The sequence below is a fragment of the Lycorma delicatula genome, chromosome 4, assembly GCF_047948215.1.
Source record: "Lycorma delicatula isolate Av1 chromosome 4, ASM4794821v1, whole genome shotgun sequence".
Taxonomy (NCBI): domain Eukaryota; kingdom Metazoa; phylum Arthropoda; class Insecta; order Hemiptera; family Fulgoridae; genus Lycorma; species Lycorma delicatula.
The window spans coordinates 113,817,225-113,840,297 of record NC_134458.1 but is presented as its reverse complement, the minus strand read 5'-3'; the positions used below and the strand labels follow the sequence as shown (position 1 = coordinate 113,840,297).

Sequence of the window (23,073 nt, the reverse complement as noted above, 5' to 3'; positions counted from 1 at the left end):
TTTTTAAAAATGGGCATTTCTGTAAAGTGGTTAACCAAATAAATTGATTACATTAGTTTTTTATTGATCATAAAATCAATTTTAGTTATTTTTATTAATAATTTCACGATAATTATTCCTATTAAATAATATTTCTGAATATCTTTATATCTCTAGATAATGTTATTATATTACTTTTATTGTTAGCAACAGTAATACTAAACGTTTTTTATATTCTCTCTACAATATTTTAATTTTTATTTACATAAACGTAAAAATATTATTAACACTGAATATACGAGGGTTATTTTTTTCCAAGGTCCGATCGGTCGCGAAATAAAACCCCGCACAAAATTCGGATGAACCTTTGCGCAGTCTCTAATATGGCCTTCAATCACGCCGCGTCACTTCGTTTAGTTCTGAACACGCAGCTAGCACGTAAACATGTCTACAACATAGCATCTCCCGCCAACTGTGAAGTGCGTGCGGTAATTCGATTTCTTCAGTCTGAGGTTTGTAATGCAGCTGAAATTCATCGACGAATAAGTAATGTGTACGGTGAAACTTCAATGACTGACAGCAGAGTGTGACAATGGTGCAGGAACTTTAAAGCAGGACTTACAGATGTTCATGATGCAGGCGGTCAGGGAAAGAAGCGAGTGTCAACCGATGATCTCGTTGAGCGAGTGGATGAGGCGATTCGAGAAAATCGTCGGTTCACAATTTTAGTATTGAGTGATTCGTTTCCTGAAATTTCAAGGTCAGCTCTCTACACCATTGTGAGTGAGAGACTTCAGTACCACGAACTGGGTGCGAAATGGGTTCCCAAGATGCTGTCCGACCATCACAAAACAATGAGAATGGACGCCTCCCTAACGTTTCTCCAGAGCTACCACAATGAAGAGAAGTTTTTTTAACAAAATTGTCACAGGGGACATGGGTCCATTTCGAAACTGAAGAAACAAAAGAACAATGCAAACAGTGGATGCATTCTCATTCTTCCAGTAAACCAAACAAGTTCAAGCGAACCTTCTCCAACAGAAAGTGTATGGCTACTGTGTTCTAGGACCGGAATGGAGTTCTCTTGGTGGAATTCATGGAACGTAGCAACCATCACTGCAGCCTCATACTGCATGACTCTTCAACATCTACGAAGGCCAATTCAGAATAAGCGGAGAGGAATGTTGTCATCAGGCAGTGTCTTTCTCCATGACAATGCTCGGCCGCACACTGCAGCTGTAACAAAGAAGCTCCTGCAGCGTTTTTTCATTGGGAAGTGTTTGATCACCCACTATACAGCCCGGACTTGGCTCCATCCGGTTTTCACCTCTTTGCTCACATGAAACGCTGGCTAGGAGGACAACATTTTGGCAAAGACATCGAGCTGCAGACCATCGTAGAAACATGGCTGAATCACAGGCGGCTCCGTTCTATGACGAGGGTATTTGAAGGTTGGTACCACGCTACGACAAATGTCTAAATCGGAGGGGCGACTATTTAGAGAAATAGCGTAACTGTGTAAGTACTTGTTACAAATAATTTTTTTTGTTATTTTCACTGTGGTTTTAATTTCGTGACCGATCGAACCTTGAAAAAAAATAACCCTCGTATTTTTTAACGGGCCAAATTTGATTCTCAAACCAAACATTTAAGTACAACTTTCAAACATGCGTGCTACTAAGGTTTGTATTTTTATAATATTAATTAGTTTCCAGTACCTTTATCAGTTCAACCATTTTTAGAAAATTAAAAGTCGAAGATTCTAAATAATATATACTTATATATAAATACAAGTTTATTTAGCCGCATAATATCGAGTAGGATAAATGTCTATAAAAAACATTTTTTTAAGATAACAGATTTCCTTATCTTACATCCTTTTATTTTTGATATTGCAATAAAATAATAAGTAATCTTTATTTACAATTATTATATAAACATTTTTTTATATTTAAAAAAAATAATCGATAAAACTCGGTCCAGGGGCGTTTCCAGTTAGTGCTAACAAATAAAAATAATAAAAAATAAAATTCCGATAAACATTGCATCACTTAGCTAATTCTTAATATATTGAACTTATAGATTAAATAGAAAAATTAATTCAATTTTCCAAACAGGTTAACTCTTCGTCCTATGATGTAACTATGCATTTCATTATGTGCGGAGTGTGATATTTTAAAATAAAACTCCCCCCCCCCAAATATACGTATTAAGTGAGATCTAATAAAATGGTTTTTATATCAATAAATATATTATTCAGATCGGTATATACCTGTACAATATATGGAATACATAAGGAAAAAATTGGCGTATTAATCGTTGGAAAAGTTCAATTTTTGTAATAATAAATTTCTAAAAAAAATTCAAATCAAAATATAAAATTTCTCTTAACCATTATTGAATACTGTAATTAAAATTTACAAAAACAACTTCATAATTTTTAATGTGGAAAATCTTTTTCATTAACTGAGAATTTCACCAACTGAAACTCGTTCCAAATCCAATAATGAGACTCTGTTTTATGGAGGGACAGAGAGCAATTAACATTACACATAAAACATTAATGAAGAAGGCGGGAACATTTTTTAGATGCTTTTTATGAGAATTACAGGTAAATTTAAGTAGTAACCTGAAGAAAACTGTGGACAATTCCGAGAAGTTTAAAGTATAATAATGGTACTACGGAGAGGTTTCATTTACATACTAACAGACGAAGATAGAAAAACAATCCGTGTATAAAATATAAATCCTTTAACCGATATCTATCAGAGTGAATCACATATTTCCCATTTAACAACTACTGACAGATATAATGAATTTAAAAAAACTGCTGTAAAACACAATTCATGTGTAATAAAAACAATAACCATATAATAATAGCTTCCATCCACCTGTAGTTCCTCGAATAAAATTTGAAGTAAATGATATGCAACAGAATAAAAAGTAATTGTGATATCAAAGAGTTCCTTCTCATAATGGAATTGAAAGGAACAGAAAGAATTGGCTGATCTCCGTGGCGGAGTGGTAGCGTTTCGTCCTTTCATTCGGAGGTCCCGGGCTCGAATCCCGGTCAGGCATGGCATATTTTTAATTTTTCATACGCTACAAAATTCCATTTTCATATCCCACGCACAAGCTTCAAGCTTACTTGGCGATATCAAGTAGAAATAAAAAGATATATATATAACTCTTACAAGAAGAAAAAAGCTGGCACAGTATTCCCAGCTACGCCTGTCAAGTCATTATTACCAAAATAAGCATCGAAATTCCTAAATTTTGAATAAGTTTTTTTTTATTTTAGGAGCTTTTGGATTCTGGGGGAAAATTTTGTTTATAAAAAAAATGATTCCTAATAAAAAATAATTAATCACATCATTACGTTAGTTTTTTTTTTTAATAAAGATTGTTGACTTTTGTGTTTTTCATAAACTCTGTTACATCAATTTCTCAGAATTAAATAATCTACAAGTTTTGATAACAAAATGTAACCATTTATTAGTCATTTAACAATGTTATTGTCTTTAAACCTAATAAAAAGGTTTTCGTCACTGAATTTTTCCTTTTTACGTTTTATATCGTGAAAACTACGGTAGATACAGTTCTGGGACCTATTTTAATCAATTTTTCAGTTCAAAAAACATAAGAAACCATCAAGTTTACCCCTTATATAACGCCTTAAAAATTTCAGTACGACCTCATTTCATTGGGGGAACTGAAATCCAGACGAAATTTTTCGCTAGTTAACTCGATAATAAAGCGTTTTCGGAAATATGTTTGTATGAACGTTTTTCCTTATTTCAAGCTCTAGAATCGGTTCCCAGATTATTTCCCGTTCTTCCTGAATCACTATATATAATAACTTACAAAATGGTGACTAATCGTAAACTACGTCAACAACTAACTCTATCGATAAATTATGTCGTATAAAATACAATAAAAGAATGATTACAATAACCCAAATAATCTTCTCAAAGAAAAATAATAATTAATAACCAGTTTATAAATCATTTAATCTATTACAAAATATATAAAAAAGAAAAAATGCAATTACTTTATCTAAGAAGTTCTTTGACCGATCAGAAAAAAATAATAAAAAAAGAAACAGAATGTTATATATATGCACTCTCTCTCTCATATATATATATATATATATATATATATATATGAGAGAGAGAGAGAGAGTGTGTGTGTGTGTGTGTGTGTGTCTTGTGTCAATGAGAAAGAGAAAAGGAAAATAGAACACGCTTATAGCCTACATACAGTCGCACAAAATATGTACATAACTCTAAACAAACCTAACTCAACAGTTATGGACTAAAATAAGTAACTTTCACGGCCGAGTGAGCAATCTATGTGTTTGCTTGTGTTAACAAACAGCATGCTTATACATATATCGTGTACCTAGCAGGCACACCTTTGCAACCAACATAAAATAAACCAACACACAAGCACAAAATTGTCATAGTTAAATATTCATTAAGCCTATAAGAAATGATTTGATAACCATTTTTGGAAACTGAACTATTTTTATTAAAGTATATAAACTGTATTAAATAAATCTCGTATCATAATGCATTACTATATAATCTGAATTGAAAAAAAAATATTTTAATAAAACAAAACAATAAGTTCATATAATAAATACAAAATCTATGTTTAAATTAAATTAATACATTCACATAAATAGAGAATATCGTATGTAAGTACTATTATTGAATAATAGACGACAATATGTAAAATCAAAGATGTAAGCCTAGCTTTAAACCTTATTATTTTCTTAATAAATTAATATACAAAAGAAAAACACCTTTAAGTCTTTTAATGAAATATTAACGAACTTTTTCAGAGGTTAATAATGACGCAAAAGTGCCCGATTTTTATTTAATTTCATGTTTTTTGTGATTTTATAGACATAAAAATAATTTAACTCGCATACATTTTAAAAAGACCAAACAAAGTTTCCTTGATAACATGTATATATATTTTTTGCTGTATATTATCAATTTTTCCAGCCCTACTGTGCAAGGGGTACCGGAGTTTAAAAATTTCTTTAAATCGTTATTTCTAACCCATTAAGTACTTTGCGTATTGGTCAAAAACATGTTTTAATAAGTGAGTAAAGAAAAACTGGACGAAATTTTAGAGAATTTGGAGGTCTCTTCATAATAAATTAGTGAAAGAAATCATCAACTACCGTTCTGCCTGGAGGCAAGTCCCTTACACCACCGCTGTCTCTATCCATTTCAGTCCCGAGCCTTCTCCTTCGTTTCCAATCCTCAACTTATCTATAAACGTCATTCTTCTTCTTCCTCACTTCCTTCCTACTTCTATTGACCCTTCCAATGCAATTGCCAAAATTTCACTTTCTCCAATACATGTTCCTAACCGGTCTCTATTAAATGCTATACTCAAACGATTACTGATGAACTAACACGAGACAAAAATTACTTAGGAAAATGACACAACCATTCCCCCTTCCAAAAAAAGCGACCTACTCACGCTTGATAAAAGAAGTGTGGAATAAAATATTTTCCCGTTGCCAGTCAAATTTAGCCAAATACAAAGCGCATTACACCAGCTCAAGCCCTTTGAAATATAAATGATATTTAACTTTATACTTCATTTTATTTACGAAGGTTATTTTTTTAAGGTCCGATCGGTCACGAAATTGAAACCACAGTAAAAATAATTTTTTTTAAATTTGTAACAAGTACTTACATAGTTACGCTATTTCTCTACATAGTCGCCCCTCCGATTTAAACTTTGTAGTATGGTACCAACTTTCCAATACCCTCGACATAGAACGGAGCCGCCTGTGTTTTCAGCGATATTTATACGCTGGTCTGCAGCTCGATGTATGTGCCAAAATGTTGTCCTCCTAGCCAGTGTTTCATGTGAGCAAAGAGATGAAAATCGGAAGGAGCCAAGTCCGCGCTGTATGGTGGGTGATGAAACACTTCCTAATGAAAACGCTGCAGGAGCTACTTTTTTACAGCTGCAGTGTGCGGCCGAGCATTTTCATGGAGAAAAACAATGCCTGATGACAACATTCCTCTCCGCTAATTCTGAATTGCCTTTCGTGGACGTCGAAAGAGTCACGCAGGATTAGTTATTATGTCAAAGCACAGAGCTCCTAGGGTATCGAAAAGGAGACTACTTGCGACAACCGTAGTCTCATCGATTTTGTATGCGGTTCCTGCACGGTGGCCCGCTATGACTATTAACAGGAACAAGGACAGATTAAAAAAGATACACAGGAGGGTATTGCTTGGAGTAGCATCCGCTTACAGAACGGTCTCGTATGAGGCCATCTGTGTACTTTCTGGTGTGCCCGCTATTGATCTCATTGCTAGACACAGGGTTGAGAGGTTTTTAGGACGTGTGGATAATGAATTCAGGCAAGATATTAATAATATATGGCAGAAAAGATGGCTGCAGGCTGGGGTAGCCAGATGGACCAGATCCTTGATATAGTTAGATGGACAGGGAGACGCCACGGAGAAATAGATTACGACGTCACACAGTTTTTAACTGGCCATGGGTGCTTTAATGAATACCTCCACAAAGTTGGCAAAAATGGCAAATGGTAAGATACAATGCTGGTATTGACGGAAAGACTCCGAGAGAGATAATAGATCATATGCTCAGTAGGGTAGAGAATTGGAAAAAGGTTGTAGAGTTCATAAGGTCAGTCCTTAAACAAAAAATTATAGATGAAAGGAATATGGGTTTTTAGATTGTAGTTTGGGTGGACAGCCTCAGCGGTGAGAGCCAGCATGCTGAGGTGTGCTGATTTCGATGAGCCGCTGAGGACTTCTTGGGTTGACTGTTAGGTTTTCTTAATTAAGTTAGAAAAGGAGAAAAAAAAATCTCAAAAGAGCCAACCGGTAGGCCTGACCTGCCATGCCGGTATATAGCCGGTAGGTGAGGAGGGCCTATTAGAGTAACGGACACTCCCCTGGGTGGCGTAATACCATCAAGTCGATCCGGCCCAGGGGAGTAGAGAAGTTAAAAAAAAAAAAAGGATGAGACTGCAGTGATGGTCGTGCTACGTTCCATGAATTCCACCAAGAAAACTCCATTCCGGTGCCAGAACACAGTAGCCATACACTTTCTGTTGGAGAACGTTCGCTTGAACTTCTTTGGTTTATTGAGAGAATGAGAATACATCCGCTGTTTGGATGGTTCTTTTGTTTCTTCAGTTTCGAAATTGTCCCCTGTGACAATTTTGTTCAAAAAATCTTCTCCTTCATTGAGGTAGCTCTGGAGAAACGTTAGGGAGGCGTCCATTCTCACTGTTTTGTGATGGTTGGACAGCATCTTGGGAACCCATTTCGCACCCAGTTCCTGGTACTGAAGTCTCTCACTCACAATGGTGTAGAGAGCTGACCTTGAAATTACAGGAAACGAATCACTCAATACAAAAATTGTGAACCGACGATTTTCTCGAATCGCCTCATCCACTCGCTCAACGAGATCATCGGTTGACACTCGCTTCTTTCCCTGACCGCCTGCATCATGAACATCTGTAAGTCCTGCTTTAAAGTTCCTGCACCATTGTCACACTCTGCTGTCAGTCATTGAAGTTTCACCGTACACATTACTTATTCGTCGATGAATTTCAGCTGCATTACAAACCTCAGACTGAAGAAATCGAATTACCGCACGCACTTCACAGTTGGCGGGAGATGCTATGTTGTAGACATGTTTACGTGCTAGCTGCGTGTTCAGAACTAAACGAAGTGACGCGGCGTGATTGAAGGCCATATTAAAGACTCTGCGCAAAGGTTCATCCGAATTTTGTGCGGGTTTTCATTTCGCGACCGATCGGAACTTTAAAAAAATATAACCTTCGTATATAAATCACGACAGGTATGACTGTTAACCCACAGGTAAAAGGGGTCAGTTTGCCCAACAAAACGAAAAACAATCGTCGTAAAAATAATGCAGCGTATTAAAAAAAATTAGTTTCCACGTTTTTATGCGATTTAAAATCATATAGCAACGATGATACAACCTTTATATCATTTCAGCATCATTAAAATCTACCACGGTCGTTCGGAAAGTTCTCAGCATGACAGAGATGGCGCAACTAAGACCAAATGACTAAGATAATTGAAAAATGTGATCTTTTAGATAGTGTGGTACGAAGTTTCAGATGTGCACGTTTAGTTGCATGATGAACGAGTAAGCCAAACAAGCTTTGACATTTTCTAAAAAAAAACACATATAAATGAAGTTCGATCTGTTATTAAGGACTTTGTTTTAAAGGTTTTATCTACAAGACATACAAAAAGAGTTAGATTCCACTTTAAAGGACTGTTCCCCTTCAACGGTAAAAAATGGGCTGCTGCATTTAACCGTGGTTGTACATCTATTCCAGTTAATGAACACCAAAGACCCACAAAAACCGCTACGATCGACGAATTCGTCACAAAAATCCGCAATACCGTATTAAAATGACGCCGATCGAAGTTACTCGACCTTGCTAACATCGAAAATATCTCGACAGACGGTGTCCACTACATTTTACTCTATGTTTTGGGTTGAAAAAGCTTTCCGCTCCACGGAAGTCGCGTTTGTAACAATCAAAAACGCATTCAACTGACTACTTCTCGAGGATGTTTAAACTTATTTAAAAGCGATTTCACTGAGTTTTTTTGATGTTTTATAACAGTATATGAAACATGGATTCACCACTACACGACAGAGATCAAACAGCGAGTGAAAGGAGATGAAAATGCGCCGAAGAAAGCGAAAACGGTTCTCTATATCTAGGAAAAGTCACGGCTACGGTTTTTTGGGACTCTCGTGGTGTAGTATTCATAGATTACCTGGGAAAAGACAGGAACATCACCGGGAAGTATTATCACTTCACTACTGGATCGTTTGAAGGGGTGTTTTTTAGGCTAAACTTCCACATCTGGTCAAAATGAAAGATAATGCGCCTGCACACGCGTCTCGGATTGTTACTGTAAAACCCTAACCTACTCTTCGAAGCACTTCCAAATGCGCTGTATTTAGCTTCCAACGATTACTTACTCTTCTCCAACCTGAAGAAATAGCTAGCTGGATGAAGATTACGATGAAGTTAACGCTGAGACAACCGCTTACTTTCCAAAGTTAGACAAATCGAATTATATTAACGGTAATAAAAAGTTGGAAATTTTTAATTTGTTGGTCCTAATGTATAGGATTGCAAGGTTGCAAAATATTTTTAAAAAATTTGAAAAATCTTGTTTTTCTTTGTCAAGCCGAGAACTTTCCACTCTCGTATAAAATTAATAAAAAAAAAACTTTAGAAAATAAGAACACGTTACACGTTCGTGGAAGTAATCTGATATTTTAAGATAAAAAAAGTAAGAAAAAAGAGAAGAAAGAAAGTCTTTGTATAATTACGAAGAAAAAAGCTTTTAAAAATTTATAAAACACTGCGTGGTAGCAACCCATTTTTACATCCACCTTCCTTTCAACTAACTTCTTTCCAAAGCAAAAACAACAAAAAAAGTTTCTCTTTTTTTAGTTTATTACGCATAAACAAAAGAGATGTAGGATAGAGAAAAGTAACAAATGACGCGCACAGCTTTGAATTAACGAAACAAAAACATGTTAATAATTAAGTACTGTAGATAGAAAAATACGACATGAAAAAAACAGTATCGTATATAAACCAGTTAAAATAGATTTATTTATTTGTGAAATAATAATTAATGTAATGAAAATACTTTAATTCTTTTGAATAATATAATAGATTTTCTATTATATGTAAATAATCATCTATATGTAACTATATAATACGTAAAACAATTAAAGACTAATCTATTAACGTAAATTAAGGTTTATTGTATTAAAAATTGAGGTTAAATTAATATAAGCCGTAAGATATAAGGCGCTGTAGTAAAGAACGACGGACGATCCGGTAAATCAAAGTTAGATATAGAATTAGGAACTATTACAACTTTAAAAAATTATAATTAAGGAACTAACTTACTTAAAAACTTACCGTTGAATAACTGACAGTATATAAAAACACACTGTAATACATAAACCACACTAATAATAAAACAAAGTGATTACGTTAAATTATAAAAATTAAAATCAAACTTCTAGATAAACAAAATTAAATAAGTGTAATTTCTAACACCTTTAAAAGGTTTAACTTAAAAATTTCTATGCCAATTATTAGTTTCATAATAGTACGCAACTTGTCATTATGATGATAAATGAATAGCAAAAAAGAGGCTTGCGGTGAATTACGTTTAACCTAGCATATGTTAAAATTGTGGTTATTCATAACAGAAGACGCCTGAAGTCATTCCTTATTTCAGATATTTGATACCAACTAATAACAGACTTGGTTTGAGATATAGATCATATTGTAACATCGCTTGGAGCGATGAAATTTAAGAGCAAAAATTGTTAAAAGAAAAAGTAAGACGAGTACGAAAGTAATAAAATACGCCTACAATAAAAAATGAAATATAAATTACGAAATTTATAATACTAAAAACCAGTTAGGTTCATAATATACTGACATAATTAAAATTATCCTGAACTATGGGGAAAAATCCCATTTCTCTGGTAAGCAGAAAAAGGGCGTTACGCTCACTGTTTCTGCTCACTAAAGAAAATATATTTTTTGTTCCAAATTTTCTTGTAACAGAAACGCTAGAAATTCAAGTTACACAAGCGATACCAGCAGAAATATTTTCTGATTTTCTTTGCACGTTCAGTGCAAATAAACGTGCAATAAATCACCTACAGTTTAGAGCTGCCATTTTTAAATGTAATAGTACATTCGGATCACAAACAAATTACGGAAAACCAGTCCACTTCTCATTTGTCCAAACATATTCGTAGATGTGTTTCCTATGAGAATTTAGACTCCATTTCCAGAAGTGATTTGTTTTAAGTACAAACCTCGTACTTATCTGTACAATTATTATGTTGTGTATAACTATGATGCGAGTATAATATTTTACAACAGATGATAAAAATGTTTTTTTCTTTTACTTCTTTCCAACCCGTCTATGGTGAAATTATTGAACTATCTACATAGTTAATAATAATAATAATAATATTAAAAATATATATTTCCGCAAAAAAAAATGTTCCTTTATTTAAAATCAGCCCCAAAACTAATAAAAAAATATTACCACCATATTGAAACCGATTATTTGATACTTTTTTTAAATTACTTAAATGCCAGATAAAGTTCAGGATTAGAATAAGAAACAGCTGTCAGATATGAACTGGGTTAATATAAATAAAATAAACACTTTTGCTAGTTCATAAAAAATAAAACTCATATTGAGTCAGATCTGTTCCCGATGGATTCCGCATAATTTGACCGAAGCTCAAAAATAGGCCCGTGTCAATTAGCGTAAGGAAATACCCAAAAAAATTCGACCGAGGAAGTGTAAAATCCGTATACTATATCGTAATAGGAGTTGAAACTTTCATATATTTGTACGAACCGGAAACTAAGCGACAATGAACTGTTTGGGTGTTCCAAGATGAACCGAATCCAACAAAAGTGGTTCGTTCAACAAGCACATCCAAGAAAACGATCGCTTGTCTCTTCGGTTATACTGGACATATAGCAACCTTTGATTTAGACGATCGAAGAGCAGTTAATGCTGAATGGTATACAACAATTTGTTTGCCAGAGGTCATCAATGAAATCATGAAAAACGACCGAAAACGTCGCATCATTCTTCATCACGACAATGCCAGCTCTCACACAGCGTGTCAAACAATTGATTATTTGACGGAGAAAAACGGTGAATTAATGTCCCATTGCCGATATTCACTTGATTTATCGCCTAATGATTTCTTTTTGTTTCCGAATGTCAAATAAAAATGCGTGGAAAGCGATTTTCATCACATCAAGAAGCTGTTTAATCTTTCCAAAACCATGTTTTTGAGGTACCAACTTCAAAGTGGAAAAAATGTTTCGAGAATTGGTTCAAACGCATGGAAAAATGTATAAATATTAAAGGCGAATATTTTGAGACACAATAAAACAATTTGCACCAAAAAATCGTTTCTTTCATTGTTATTGTATAAACTAAAAAGACGCCCCTCATTGTACAATTCTCATCAACTATCTGTATATTAATTTTGATATCATATTATCAGTTTAGCAAGATGCCCGCTGGTCCCATGTAAAAGTTTTTTGCTTGCTTTAATTTGAAAAGATAAACTCTGTTACAGTGGTACAGTAATATTTCAGAACTAAGTACGGTTCAACATCTGGGCAATCCATCTATGACTAGAATAAACGATTTTTAAAAATGAAATACTTATGTAACGGAAAGATTGTGAAAGACCGCATGTGACAGAAGAAAAATCTGATAGTGTTTGCGACACCTAAAGACATAACCCTACGTAAATCAACCAAAAAGACGAATTTACAATTTTACATTCAACCGACTTCAATGAAAACGGTAGGAAATGTCCACATATAAATTGCAGTTATTAAAAACCTTCACCGACGACAAAATCCAATTTAATGCTTACTTGAGGAAACGTAGAAACGTGTCTAGGAAAATAGTTTTTTCGTCGTTTATCTCCGATAAGGAGTATGCCTGCCATAGTGGAAAAGTCAATATATGTAAAATGAAAATGTTGTGGACTATAAATAAATATTAGCCAGGGGCTGAGCCCCTGGACCCTCGACGCGTTCTTTATGCTTATGATAATGAGAAACTTTCTCATCTATAAGCTCTCTCATCTATAAGCTTTCTCATCTATAAGAGGTTGAGCTTTCTCTTTCCTCTTTTTGATTCTTGTTCTCGTGAACACCGCCTACGCTTAGCGGTACTTGATCGTTCTAGATTCGATGTCTTCTTAGAAGGCAAATGGAAAAGACTGAGAAAATTACTTGCAAGGAAGGAAGAAGAAGAAAAATGAAGGAGAGAAGACGTTAAATACAAAAAAATACAAGAGCGCAGAAACGACGAAGAAGGAATTATATAGACTTTACAAGTATCTGAAAAAACTATATTGCAAAAGACAGAACAGCAGTACCAATAGTAGTGTGAACATTAACAGGTTGAGTGCTATGAGAAACATATTTATCTCTCGGGTAACAAATCCAAGACTTAGTATTAAAAAAAAAAAATTTGGGGTCATTTTTGCTGAATGTTTTTTTTTAATATTTGAATTTATTTTAAAGTAACAATTAATCAGAAATATTTAAAGTATTATTATTGTGTTTTTTGTACTATTTATAACCAAAAAAAAGTTGAGAGATAAATTTAACCAAAGTATGGTGTAGCACTCAATCTGTTAAATATTTTACAGATATTCATTACAGAAAAATGAATTAGTAATTTTACTTCATTATATTTCTGTTGCCATGGTGACAGAAGTATATAGAGTAAAAGGATTAATTTTTGTTTCTTTAATGAATATCCTTAATTCACAACTTCACCGCTAAGGGAACGATGGCCTCGATCCATGGCTTTTTACCTTCCCTGGGACAACACGACTGTCTCCTGAAAATTTGAAAGCAATCGATAGGTTGGTTCTCGTGTTGCTGTTGCAAACAAACAGACAAACTTCCACATTTATAAATAAGATACACACATATATATTACAAATTATAAGAAACATACTTTTTCATTAAACAATATATTAGAGTAATTTATCAGGACATACAGACTGGCTAATGCAGGTCTAAGTAGATAATGAGACCATTATTCGTGTAGAAGATGGAGCTCCGCCTCACTGGCACATAGAGATTCGAAATTACCTGTACAAACACCTTCCAAGAAGTTGGACTGGCCGTTCAACACACGAAAACATGGCACTGGAACGTCGACCTCCAAAAATGTTACCCAAATTTAACACCTGTGACTATTTTTTGTGAGCTAAGACAAGACTTTTGGTATTTCCATTTAAAATAAATGAAGACGACTTAAAACAAAGCATCATAACTCTTGCTAGTGCCGACTGGATTATGTTTTGGATAAATTTAACATCTCCATAGATGTCTATCATATGACACAGATTTAATACATCGAACCCCTAGAAATTCGCAAACTTAAAACACCAAATTAATTATTGTGTTAATAATTATAACATTGTTATATAAAAGTATAATTTTTTTATAAACTAGAAAATGAGTAAACATATGTATGTATAATAATCCTATACTTAAATACTTGATTTTTTATGTAATTTCTAAACGAAATTATGGTACATTGAAACCGCATTACCGGGAAAACGGGTAAAAAACGGGAAGCCCTTTGAATACAATTGATGTATTCAAACAGCTCTATAACGAAATATTTTTCACATTACGAAAATAAAAACAAAATTAAATTCTAAAGAATCTAGTCTATCACTGTTTTTTAAAAGAATTTTACAAATCTTACTATTAAATACTTAAGTTTCCGAATTTTTTAAAATAAATGTCGATCTCCGAGGCGGAGTGGTAGCATCTCGGCCTTTGATCCCGAGGTCCCAAGTCGAATACCGGTCAGGCATGCCGTTTTTCATACACTACAGAATTTCCATTTCATATCCCCATGCACAACATTATTATTATTCAAAAAAATTACAACTCGTAACAATAAAACAAAAAAATAATATGATACATGATATGATACTATTTTAACCACGAAGTGTTTTGAGAAAAAAAATCTTCAAACATAGGTAGTTATTTTCCTTTGTCATAGATTACAATACAAAAATAAAATAAAGGAATGGAAAAAATACAACATTAAATGACTGTTTTTAGGACAAGATTAATTAAACAATTACATCGCAGATACTTAAAAAATAGGAAAAGAGTCTTAATAAACTTAATACTGTCACAAAAATAAATGAGGATCACAAATTAAACTTCATTTAGAAATGGGGATTTTCTTTTCTATTACATTAATTTCAAACTTTAGGCAGAGGGTGAATAACGTAATTACATGGAATAAGTTGTTCACTGTAACGTCAACATGCCAACTCAATAATTCTCTTTCAACTATTTTTGTAACATTATATTTTTTTTTCTTTTTGCAATCTATAAATACTACACTCTAAGCACTCATTCATTTATACACCGCAGTACTTTCCCAAACAGTCGTTGTAGAAAATAATTTTTTTCTATAGAGTAAGTCTTAGGAACCCTTTAAGGAATTTATTAAACACCAATAATTATCATAAAACAATATACATTACACGACAACTTTTATGCAATAAACTAATCAAAAATCTACAACTGATGTATTCAAACACTTCTATAATAAAAGTAATGAAGTAAACATAATCAACGAATACTAAAATGGACTCTTAAGTAGTAAATAATAAACAAGGAGGGGTAGAAGAGAGTATACTGTATTGACAGTTGAGTAATGTAAACTCGATTATTGTTTTTACAAAAGCCGATAACTAGTATAAACTCTTGTAAAAACTCTATTACAGTAAGTGCATCAGAAGGGTGGATTTCCGCTTTAAGAAAACCTTGATAACGTACCTAAAAATCCAGCCTTTTGCCTCTTATCCCCGATTCCTGTGAACCGATTCGCTTGAAAGTCAATAGGGCTCTATTTCCAATAGGTTTACAGCACTCCACCGAGTTTCATCAAAATCAATCGAAAATATTTTCGTCTGTACACAGATTAACGTCGTGTATATATATATATATATATATATATATATATATATACACGATGTTTAAAACACAAAGTAGGTGAAAACTGTAAAGCATAAATTGTATATGAAAGCTGTTTTATAATATATATAAATAATATATACATATATATAGATTTACATATATTACAGATTGCAGAATAGTGTTCAGGAGACTCCAAAATGTAATGAAAAGTTGGTCCCCCGTTCCCCAGTCACCCCCTTATAAAATCTGACCGGGAATAGTAGTGATTCCTACAAATACTTTGGAAATTCACTAAAAAAATTATATTAACTGTATTATTTATTGAGTATTTAAGATTCTCGGTTAAGATATCCAAACTTAAAAAAAAAATTTCTAGTGGCATATAATTAAACATTTAATTTTGTATATATTGTCTTAAAAATAAGAGTACGCGTATTTCGTGTGCTTCAACAGTGCTACATAGGATTTGTATAGATCACTTGATAAGCATCAAACCAGTATTTTCTCTTAAAATAATTTATTCTTAAGAAAATGAAGTGTTCTAAAGATTGCGCCCAGGAGAATGAAAAAAAAAACCAATTGAAAATGTACCTAAAACACAATTTCTTTGTTATAACTCCGGTTCCTGTGAACTGATTCGCTTAAAAATCAATGGGGCTCTATTCCCAATAGTTTTACCCCACCAAGTTTCGTCAAAATCGGTGAAGATTTGCGTTCGGTAGAAGAAGCGAAAAAATCTTGTACATACAAATTTATATAAACATGACCGGGCATATCAGGGATTTCCAAATTCTTTGGAAATCTACTGCAAAAAAAAAAATCGTAATTAATCAACAAAAAATTGATGTATTCAAACAGTTCTATAACGAAAATTTGTCACATTATGAAAATTAAAACAAAACTAGTCTATCACTACTTTTTTGAGAATTTTACAAATCTTACCATTAAATAAACTTAAAAAACAGACTTAAAATCTGCAATAAAAACCAATAATTTTCAATTTTTTAAATTTAAACTTAAGTTTGCTTTAATTTAGCTCCATCTTCAAAATTTTGAAATTTAATGAAGAATTGAATTTTTTTTTTAAATTAAATCGGATTTTTTTATGAGTTTTTTATTCACTCAGTGAATAAAAAAATTTCTTTCGTAAGAAACGTAAAGACAAAATACCTGCATAATGATAAAAAAAGAATTTTTTTAATAAAAACGACAACCAGAGTACTACCAAACTTAAGATTAGATTCTTCTGAAATGTGGTTATGTATATATATATTTTTTTTTTATTCTAATCTTTCATTACGGCTAAACGCAGCTTTGTTACAAAACAGTATGAATGGAATTAAGTGGTAATTATTGTTAACCCGATGACAAAATTGCAGTCGTCTGGCATGAAGTTGTTAAAGATGATAAGGCTGCAGTCCGTGAATATGTAATGTCCTCCATACTGTACTTTGTGAATGTTGACTAATGTAGAAATTCATTTTGGGAAACAAAGATCCTTTTTTACACCTATATTTCATTTAATATTTTACGAAGATAAAACAATCTTTGAAAAAGGACGATTCGAATACCACAGTAATACAATTTTTATTATTTTAAGGTGGTAGAGGGGTGGAGGCTGCTGTGGCAAGGAGCCTGAACCTCTTGGACAAATTATTTTTTTTTCTGATGATATTAAATATTTGGAAAAATAGAATTTCAAATATAGCAGTATTTCATTTTTTCCATGCAGTCGGAAGGGGGTGGGTGGGATGAGTCTAAGGATGATTACGAGAATTTAAAATCTTTTCGGAAACTCCTTTATAAATATCTTTCTGATTCCGAAGAATTTAGTTCCAGAGTTGGATGGATGTGTGATAACCAGCAAGAGATAAATATAAAAAATAAAAAAACCCGACTGCCAAAAAAAATCATTGCTCTTTAATAAAGCATAATTATTAATATAGGATAATTAAAGAGCGTGCGGCTGACACTTTTGTATAAAAATTTAGTATAATTTTGCTTTCAAATTTTTTTAAATTTATTTAAACATATATACAGTCGCATGTTCGCGGCTCGAAATTGAGAGATTGACAGTTGAAAATGTTTATATAATTACAGTTTATTAGTTAAAGAACATAAATAAAACAACACAAATCAATAATAATGACAATAGTAATAATAATAGCAATAAATAATAGTAATAATAATAAGCGACAATAATAAACTCACAATAATAATTAGAATGGCAATAATAAATAAACAAATAGTGATCGTAATAATCACAACCACAACAATAATAATAACAATAAATGTCAACAATAATAAGCAGTGATTACATACAAAACAAAATTTAAAGTAATCGTCAGGATTTATTCACCGGTAGGTTAATAATGAAAACCAGAATTCAGTCCCACTGACAAAAAATATTTGCACAACCGCTAATCTTAACACTTAACCACTAGTCTTGTACTAATAACAATAGTACAACAGATGAGACAAGTATAAAGTTCCTTCACTCGAAATACCTTTGCTGTTCACAAATAAAACTACCTTAACAGTTTATGAATGAAACTTAGTATATTATCTCTTTCACTTATAGTCTTACAGTAACTCACCGAACCATTTCTTATTTTCGTGTACTGTCCACAGTGTAATTACTTGTGACATCACCTTAATCGCGTCGAAGTCGCATAATAACTCCTCTATTGTAGCACACTCGCGACTCTCACCTCGCAGACAGACGTCCTAACGTCTCGCTTAGACAAATTTCGCAGAACTAGCTCTTGCAGACTGATGTCATAACGTCTCGCTTGTATTGGACTGATTAGCAGAACTGATTTTTAACTGGTCTTTCCCAGAGTATTTATACTCCTATCCTCTTTACCTGCCGGACCGAACCCAACTCGAACCGTTAGAATGATCGACCGCCCTCATATTTTCTCATGAAATTCCAAACCTTAGTCCGATAACTCTTAACGGGACAAATGTTTGTCCCGTGAGAAGAGTTACCTCTCGTATTAATCAGTTACTTTAAGGATTCCAACGCGGGGTCACACATCTAAATCGGTTCAGTCGTTGAGCTTTTACGGTGGAACAAAAATACACCCTAAATACATTACACCCTTTTTTGGGCAGTCGTGTAATAAATAAGTTTCCTTTAAGACCCAAAATAACAACAATGCTATGAAAATGATTTATCTAACAAGATTTTACAACCAAACAAAAAGTATAAATGAACTTCGGGGCTATAATAATCCGTCCCAGCAGTATTGTTTACCAAATCACATTATTTCAATTTCACCCAATAATTTAAAACACAATTACGTCAGATTCTTCCAGAGATTATAATAGGGGCGTTCCCCAGGGGTCGGTTCTCGGGCCGACCCTCTGGAACATAATGCATGATCGGATGTTCTGTGTTTCCCTTCCTACCGGTGTGACAGTCGTCGGTTATGCCGACGATATTGCGTTGGTCGTAGAAGGAAATACTCGGAGGGATGCATCCGAGAAGATAAGAGCCTCCTTTTCCACAGTGAGCTGTGGATGGAGGGTGTTGGTCTGTCCATGGCGCCGGAAAAGACCGAAATTGTGGTGATTTCTTCAGCAAAAAGAAGACCCACATTGGCGGTTGAGATTCAGGGAAGGAAAATACTGTCGAAACCTGCCATTAAATATCAAGGGATCTGGTTTGACGCTCGTCGAAGGTTCGGGAGGCATGCCCTCGAAGCCACTGAAAAGGCGGAGAGGGTAATGTGATACATAGCCGGGATTCTGCCAAATTGTGCCAAAAGACCAGGTCAACAACAGAGGAAACTACTGACAGGTTTGGACCATGCCACGCTCTTATATGGTGCTAAAGTCTGGGCAGATGTTGTATACGGAAAATATAGGAGAGCATTCGAGTCCTTTCATAGGAAATGCTGTCTACGGGTGGCGGCTGCTTACAGGACCGTATCCCGGGAGGCGGTCGAAGTGATAGCTGGATTGCTCCCGATTGACCTAGAGAAAACTAAACTGAGAAGGTTACGCCAACGCGGACCACTGATTGCTGCCGAAAAGAACGTATCAATTTGGATATTATGGAGGAGTTGATAGAGGTATGGCAGGAGAGGTGGATCCACAGTGCGAAAGGCAGGTGGATATATAGATTGATAGGGGACGTTGGTGGATGGGTCCGAAGAACCCACGGCTCCATGGATTTCAATTTAACGCAGCTTCTGTCGGACTATGGGGGCTTTAGAGCCTATTTGTTTAGATTTGGGCTCGATTATACGATAATTGCTCTGTTTGTGTAACTGAAGAGACGTCTTATCATGTCTTTTTACGGTGTCCCCGTTTTGAACTAGAGCGTTGCGAAGTTTTGGACACGTTGGGCAGGAGGGATATGTTTTTACCTGAAGACTTCGAGCAGATTATATTAGCGAAAGAAGAGAACTGGAACGTAGTAGCGAGATTTGTCAAAGTAGTTGTAGACAAACTGCGTGTCGCTGAAGGCCAAGGGGGGCTACCAGCCAAAGGGTTGCTGTGCGGCGTTTAGGGCTACGGTTTAGGCCTAACTCCGCTGGCACGGACCCGTAGGTAAGTTCCCCTATTCTGAAGCTTAGACTGCGGACGTCCTGGTAAGTTCTGTGTAAGTATGTGGTAAATACCTGGGAGTGTGCATGATGTTGGGGGTGTGTGTGTGCGTGTGTATGTGTACCGCAATTTGTTTGACTGTTTGCCTGTGAGCGCGGACTGCGTGAGTGGGCGTAATTGTGCTTTGCTGTGTCTTAGTATTTTCTTGTGTTTTGAGTATGTGATTGTATTTGTGTTCCTTGATTGCGGTATCCGATTGTGTAAGCGGGTGTTTCCCCCTTCCTGAAGTAATGCTGCATAAGCGGTTTCCCTGAGGGGCGGATAGCCAGGGGTGGCGGTTTAGTCGGTAGTGCGCAGGAACACATACGCACCTAATATCTTGCGGAACCTGTTAGTGAGCCCGACACTGCCTAGGCGCCCGTAAATGGGGTTCCTCCATCTCTATATAAAAAAAGAGAACCCTATTCGTTATTGGAACGAAATAGTGTTAAAAAGGTACCGTTTTTAAAGGGACGTTATTACACATTGTTTCACAATATTAAAAGAAATTCCAAGTGAAAAATATGTGAAGGTTTATGAAGAAACGAAAAAGTAACTGCATAGAAAGATAATATTTTCGGATTGGGCCAAATTTTTTTAACTGCGGATCTCCCCAAAATAGAGATCTGCAGTTTTTTCTATTTAAATAATAAATAAACAACTAATTTTTGGAAAAATCACGTCAAAAAATAATTCAGATAAAACACGTATGAAAATATCAGCAAATCTTTTTTATATAAATTAAATAACCCAGTTAAAAAAAGTTAAATTCCTCTTTTTAATTTCGACGCCTTTAAGTCGGGGCTACTTTAAAATTAAACAATGACCGACACATTCTAAACCCTGATTTCAAAAAATAACAGTTTAAACAGAATGAACAACGTTTTTTATCTTTTTAGAATTTTTTATTAATTATTTTTATTTTATATCAATTGTCTTTATTTTTATCAAAAATATAAATAGGCCTAAAAAATCGTTTGCAAGAAATAAAGCATGAGAAAGGTGATAAAATTAAGAAAAACGTCTTTAATCATCTATTATCGAACACGAGAAAAGTCTCTACAATGTGGGTTATGAATAAATATTTTAGTCAAATTTTTTTGAAGTTTCGATTAAAAATTATTTATAATATCAGAACGACTTCGAGCTATGGCAACACCAAATAATGATAATAGATAAATAAAAATATCCTCAAATCGTTTACGCGACAGTAAACGATTTTAAATTTTTTTAATTTTTCGTTTTAAAAAGATTAAAACGACTGAAGTTCTTGTTCACCGAAAAGTTATTGAAAAAACTTCAAACGAATCAATCTGTTTTTATTATTATTAAATAAATACTTTATTAACGAGATTCAATTATATGTAAAAGCAACTCCATTTTTATCTAATAAGCATAACTGTTACATTTTTACGATTTTAGAAATGTGATTCTTTTTTTTTAATTTTATTTTTCATAAAGATAAATAATATTTTTTATTCAGGATTTGTCAACGGAAGGCTAGAGAGATTAAATAAATTATCAAGAATAAATAAGTAAAATAATACATAAATAAATCAACGATAAAATAAATATGAATAAAGCGCAAAGTGTTCTATATACGAATAATAGAGGACAGCGTTACGTTAACGCTTGACGTTTAGTAAGAATACCTACTGATTAAACGGAATTGTTGGTATATAGTGCTACATTTACTTTTGTTAGCAGAACACAAAATTGGTTTGATATTGAAGCGACAGGCAGTATAGATAGTTTTAAAACGAATTCACCACCAGTGACGTAAACCTGTCCGTACGCAATACAACCAATTTTTACAACCTTAATAAATACAGATGCTTTACTTTATATTTATTATTATGGATAACTACATAATAACAACTTATTTTAAAATTATAATATACTAAAACTACAAACAAAACCAAATAGATTACGAATAAAGTTAGCAAGCAAAATTAACTGGTGTTTATTACAATAAAATGTTTTCATTTAACTATTAATCGGTGGTGAAAAGTGTTAACCAATTTAATTCCAATTAATCAGTTACGCAAGCACGGTTAATAGAGACGGAAACCACAAGACTGGATAAGGAAAGCATGTCTTATAATACAAAACGATTACAATCATTCCAAGACAGTTTAAAAAACACCCACCTTATTCACGTCTACTTCTAGTAGTTTCTAAAGCATCAAATTTAAAAAAAATTATACTACGCTATTTCTTTAGATAATAAATAACAATAACATACAAATTAAGAAAATTCTCAAAATCCTGATTCAAAAATAAAAGTTTTAATACAACAATTTTAATTTAAGAAATAAAATAAATCTCTCAACAGGTGGTTTATCAAATAATATACCTTAAGAAAGCTAATTTATAATAAACAAAACATAACTTATCTATAATTTTCACAGTTATTAAAAAATACACATGTGGTTAATAAATATTAGAACTTATAAGGAAAACTAAAGAATGTTTAATTCATAACTATGCAAATATACAAATTTTGTAGTTAAATGTGATGAGGGGGGGTGCAGTCTACGCTCAGGTGCAAAAACTCACCAAATGAAATCCTTGCAGTGGCTGCAAAATGTAGGTTGTTTGAAGAATCGAGGAATGAATTTATGATCCTTAACATTGTAAACATTTTTCTTTTTCAACGCTCCTTTCCGACCGCGAAGTCTCAAACCGAACTTAGTGTTTAAATCATTAGTACCGGGAGTATCGTCGTTGACGTTAGAATCGTCGTCCGCCATGACTGCAAATGAATAGCATTGACACTAGCAGACGCTAGTGGCGGGACCACTGCCTTTAGTATATACATTCGAATCATTTAGGTCAATACACTTCTTATTCTTCTTGTTTGGACAAACAATTTTCAT

At 33.7% G+C, this 23,073-nt stretch overlaps 1 protein-coding gene across 1 annotated transcript in view; it reads right to left on the bottom strand.

The window, feature by feature from the left end:
* LOC142323771 (protein kinase C, brain isozyme-like) overlaps window positions 1-22,947 on the bottom strand; it is an 883,957-nt gene extending 861,010 nt beyond the window's left edge. Inside the window, exon 1 of the mRNA XM_075363963.1 lies at window positions 22,754-22,947. Coding sequence (XP_075220078.1) covers window positions 22,754-22,947 — 194 coding nt within the window. The remainder of the gene's footprint in view (window positions 1-22,753) is intronic.
* Between the last annotated feature and the right edge of the window lie 126 nt (window positions 22,948-23,073).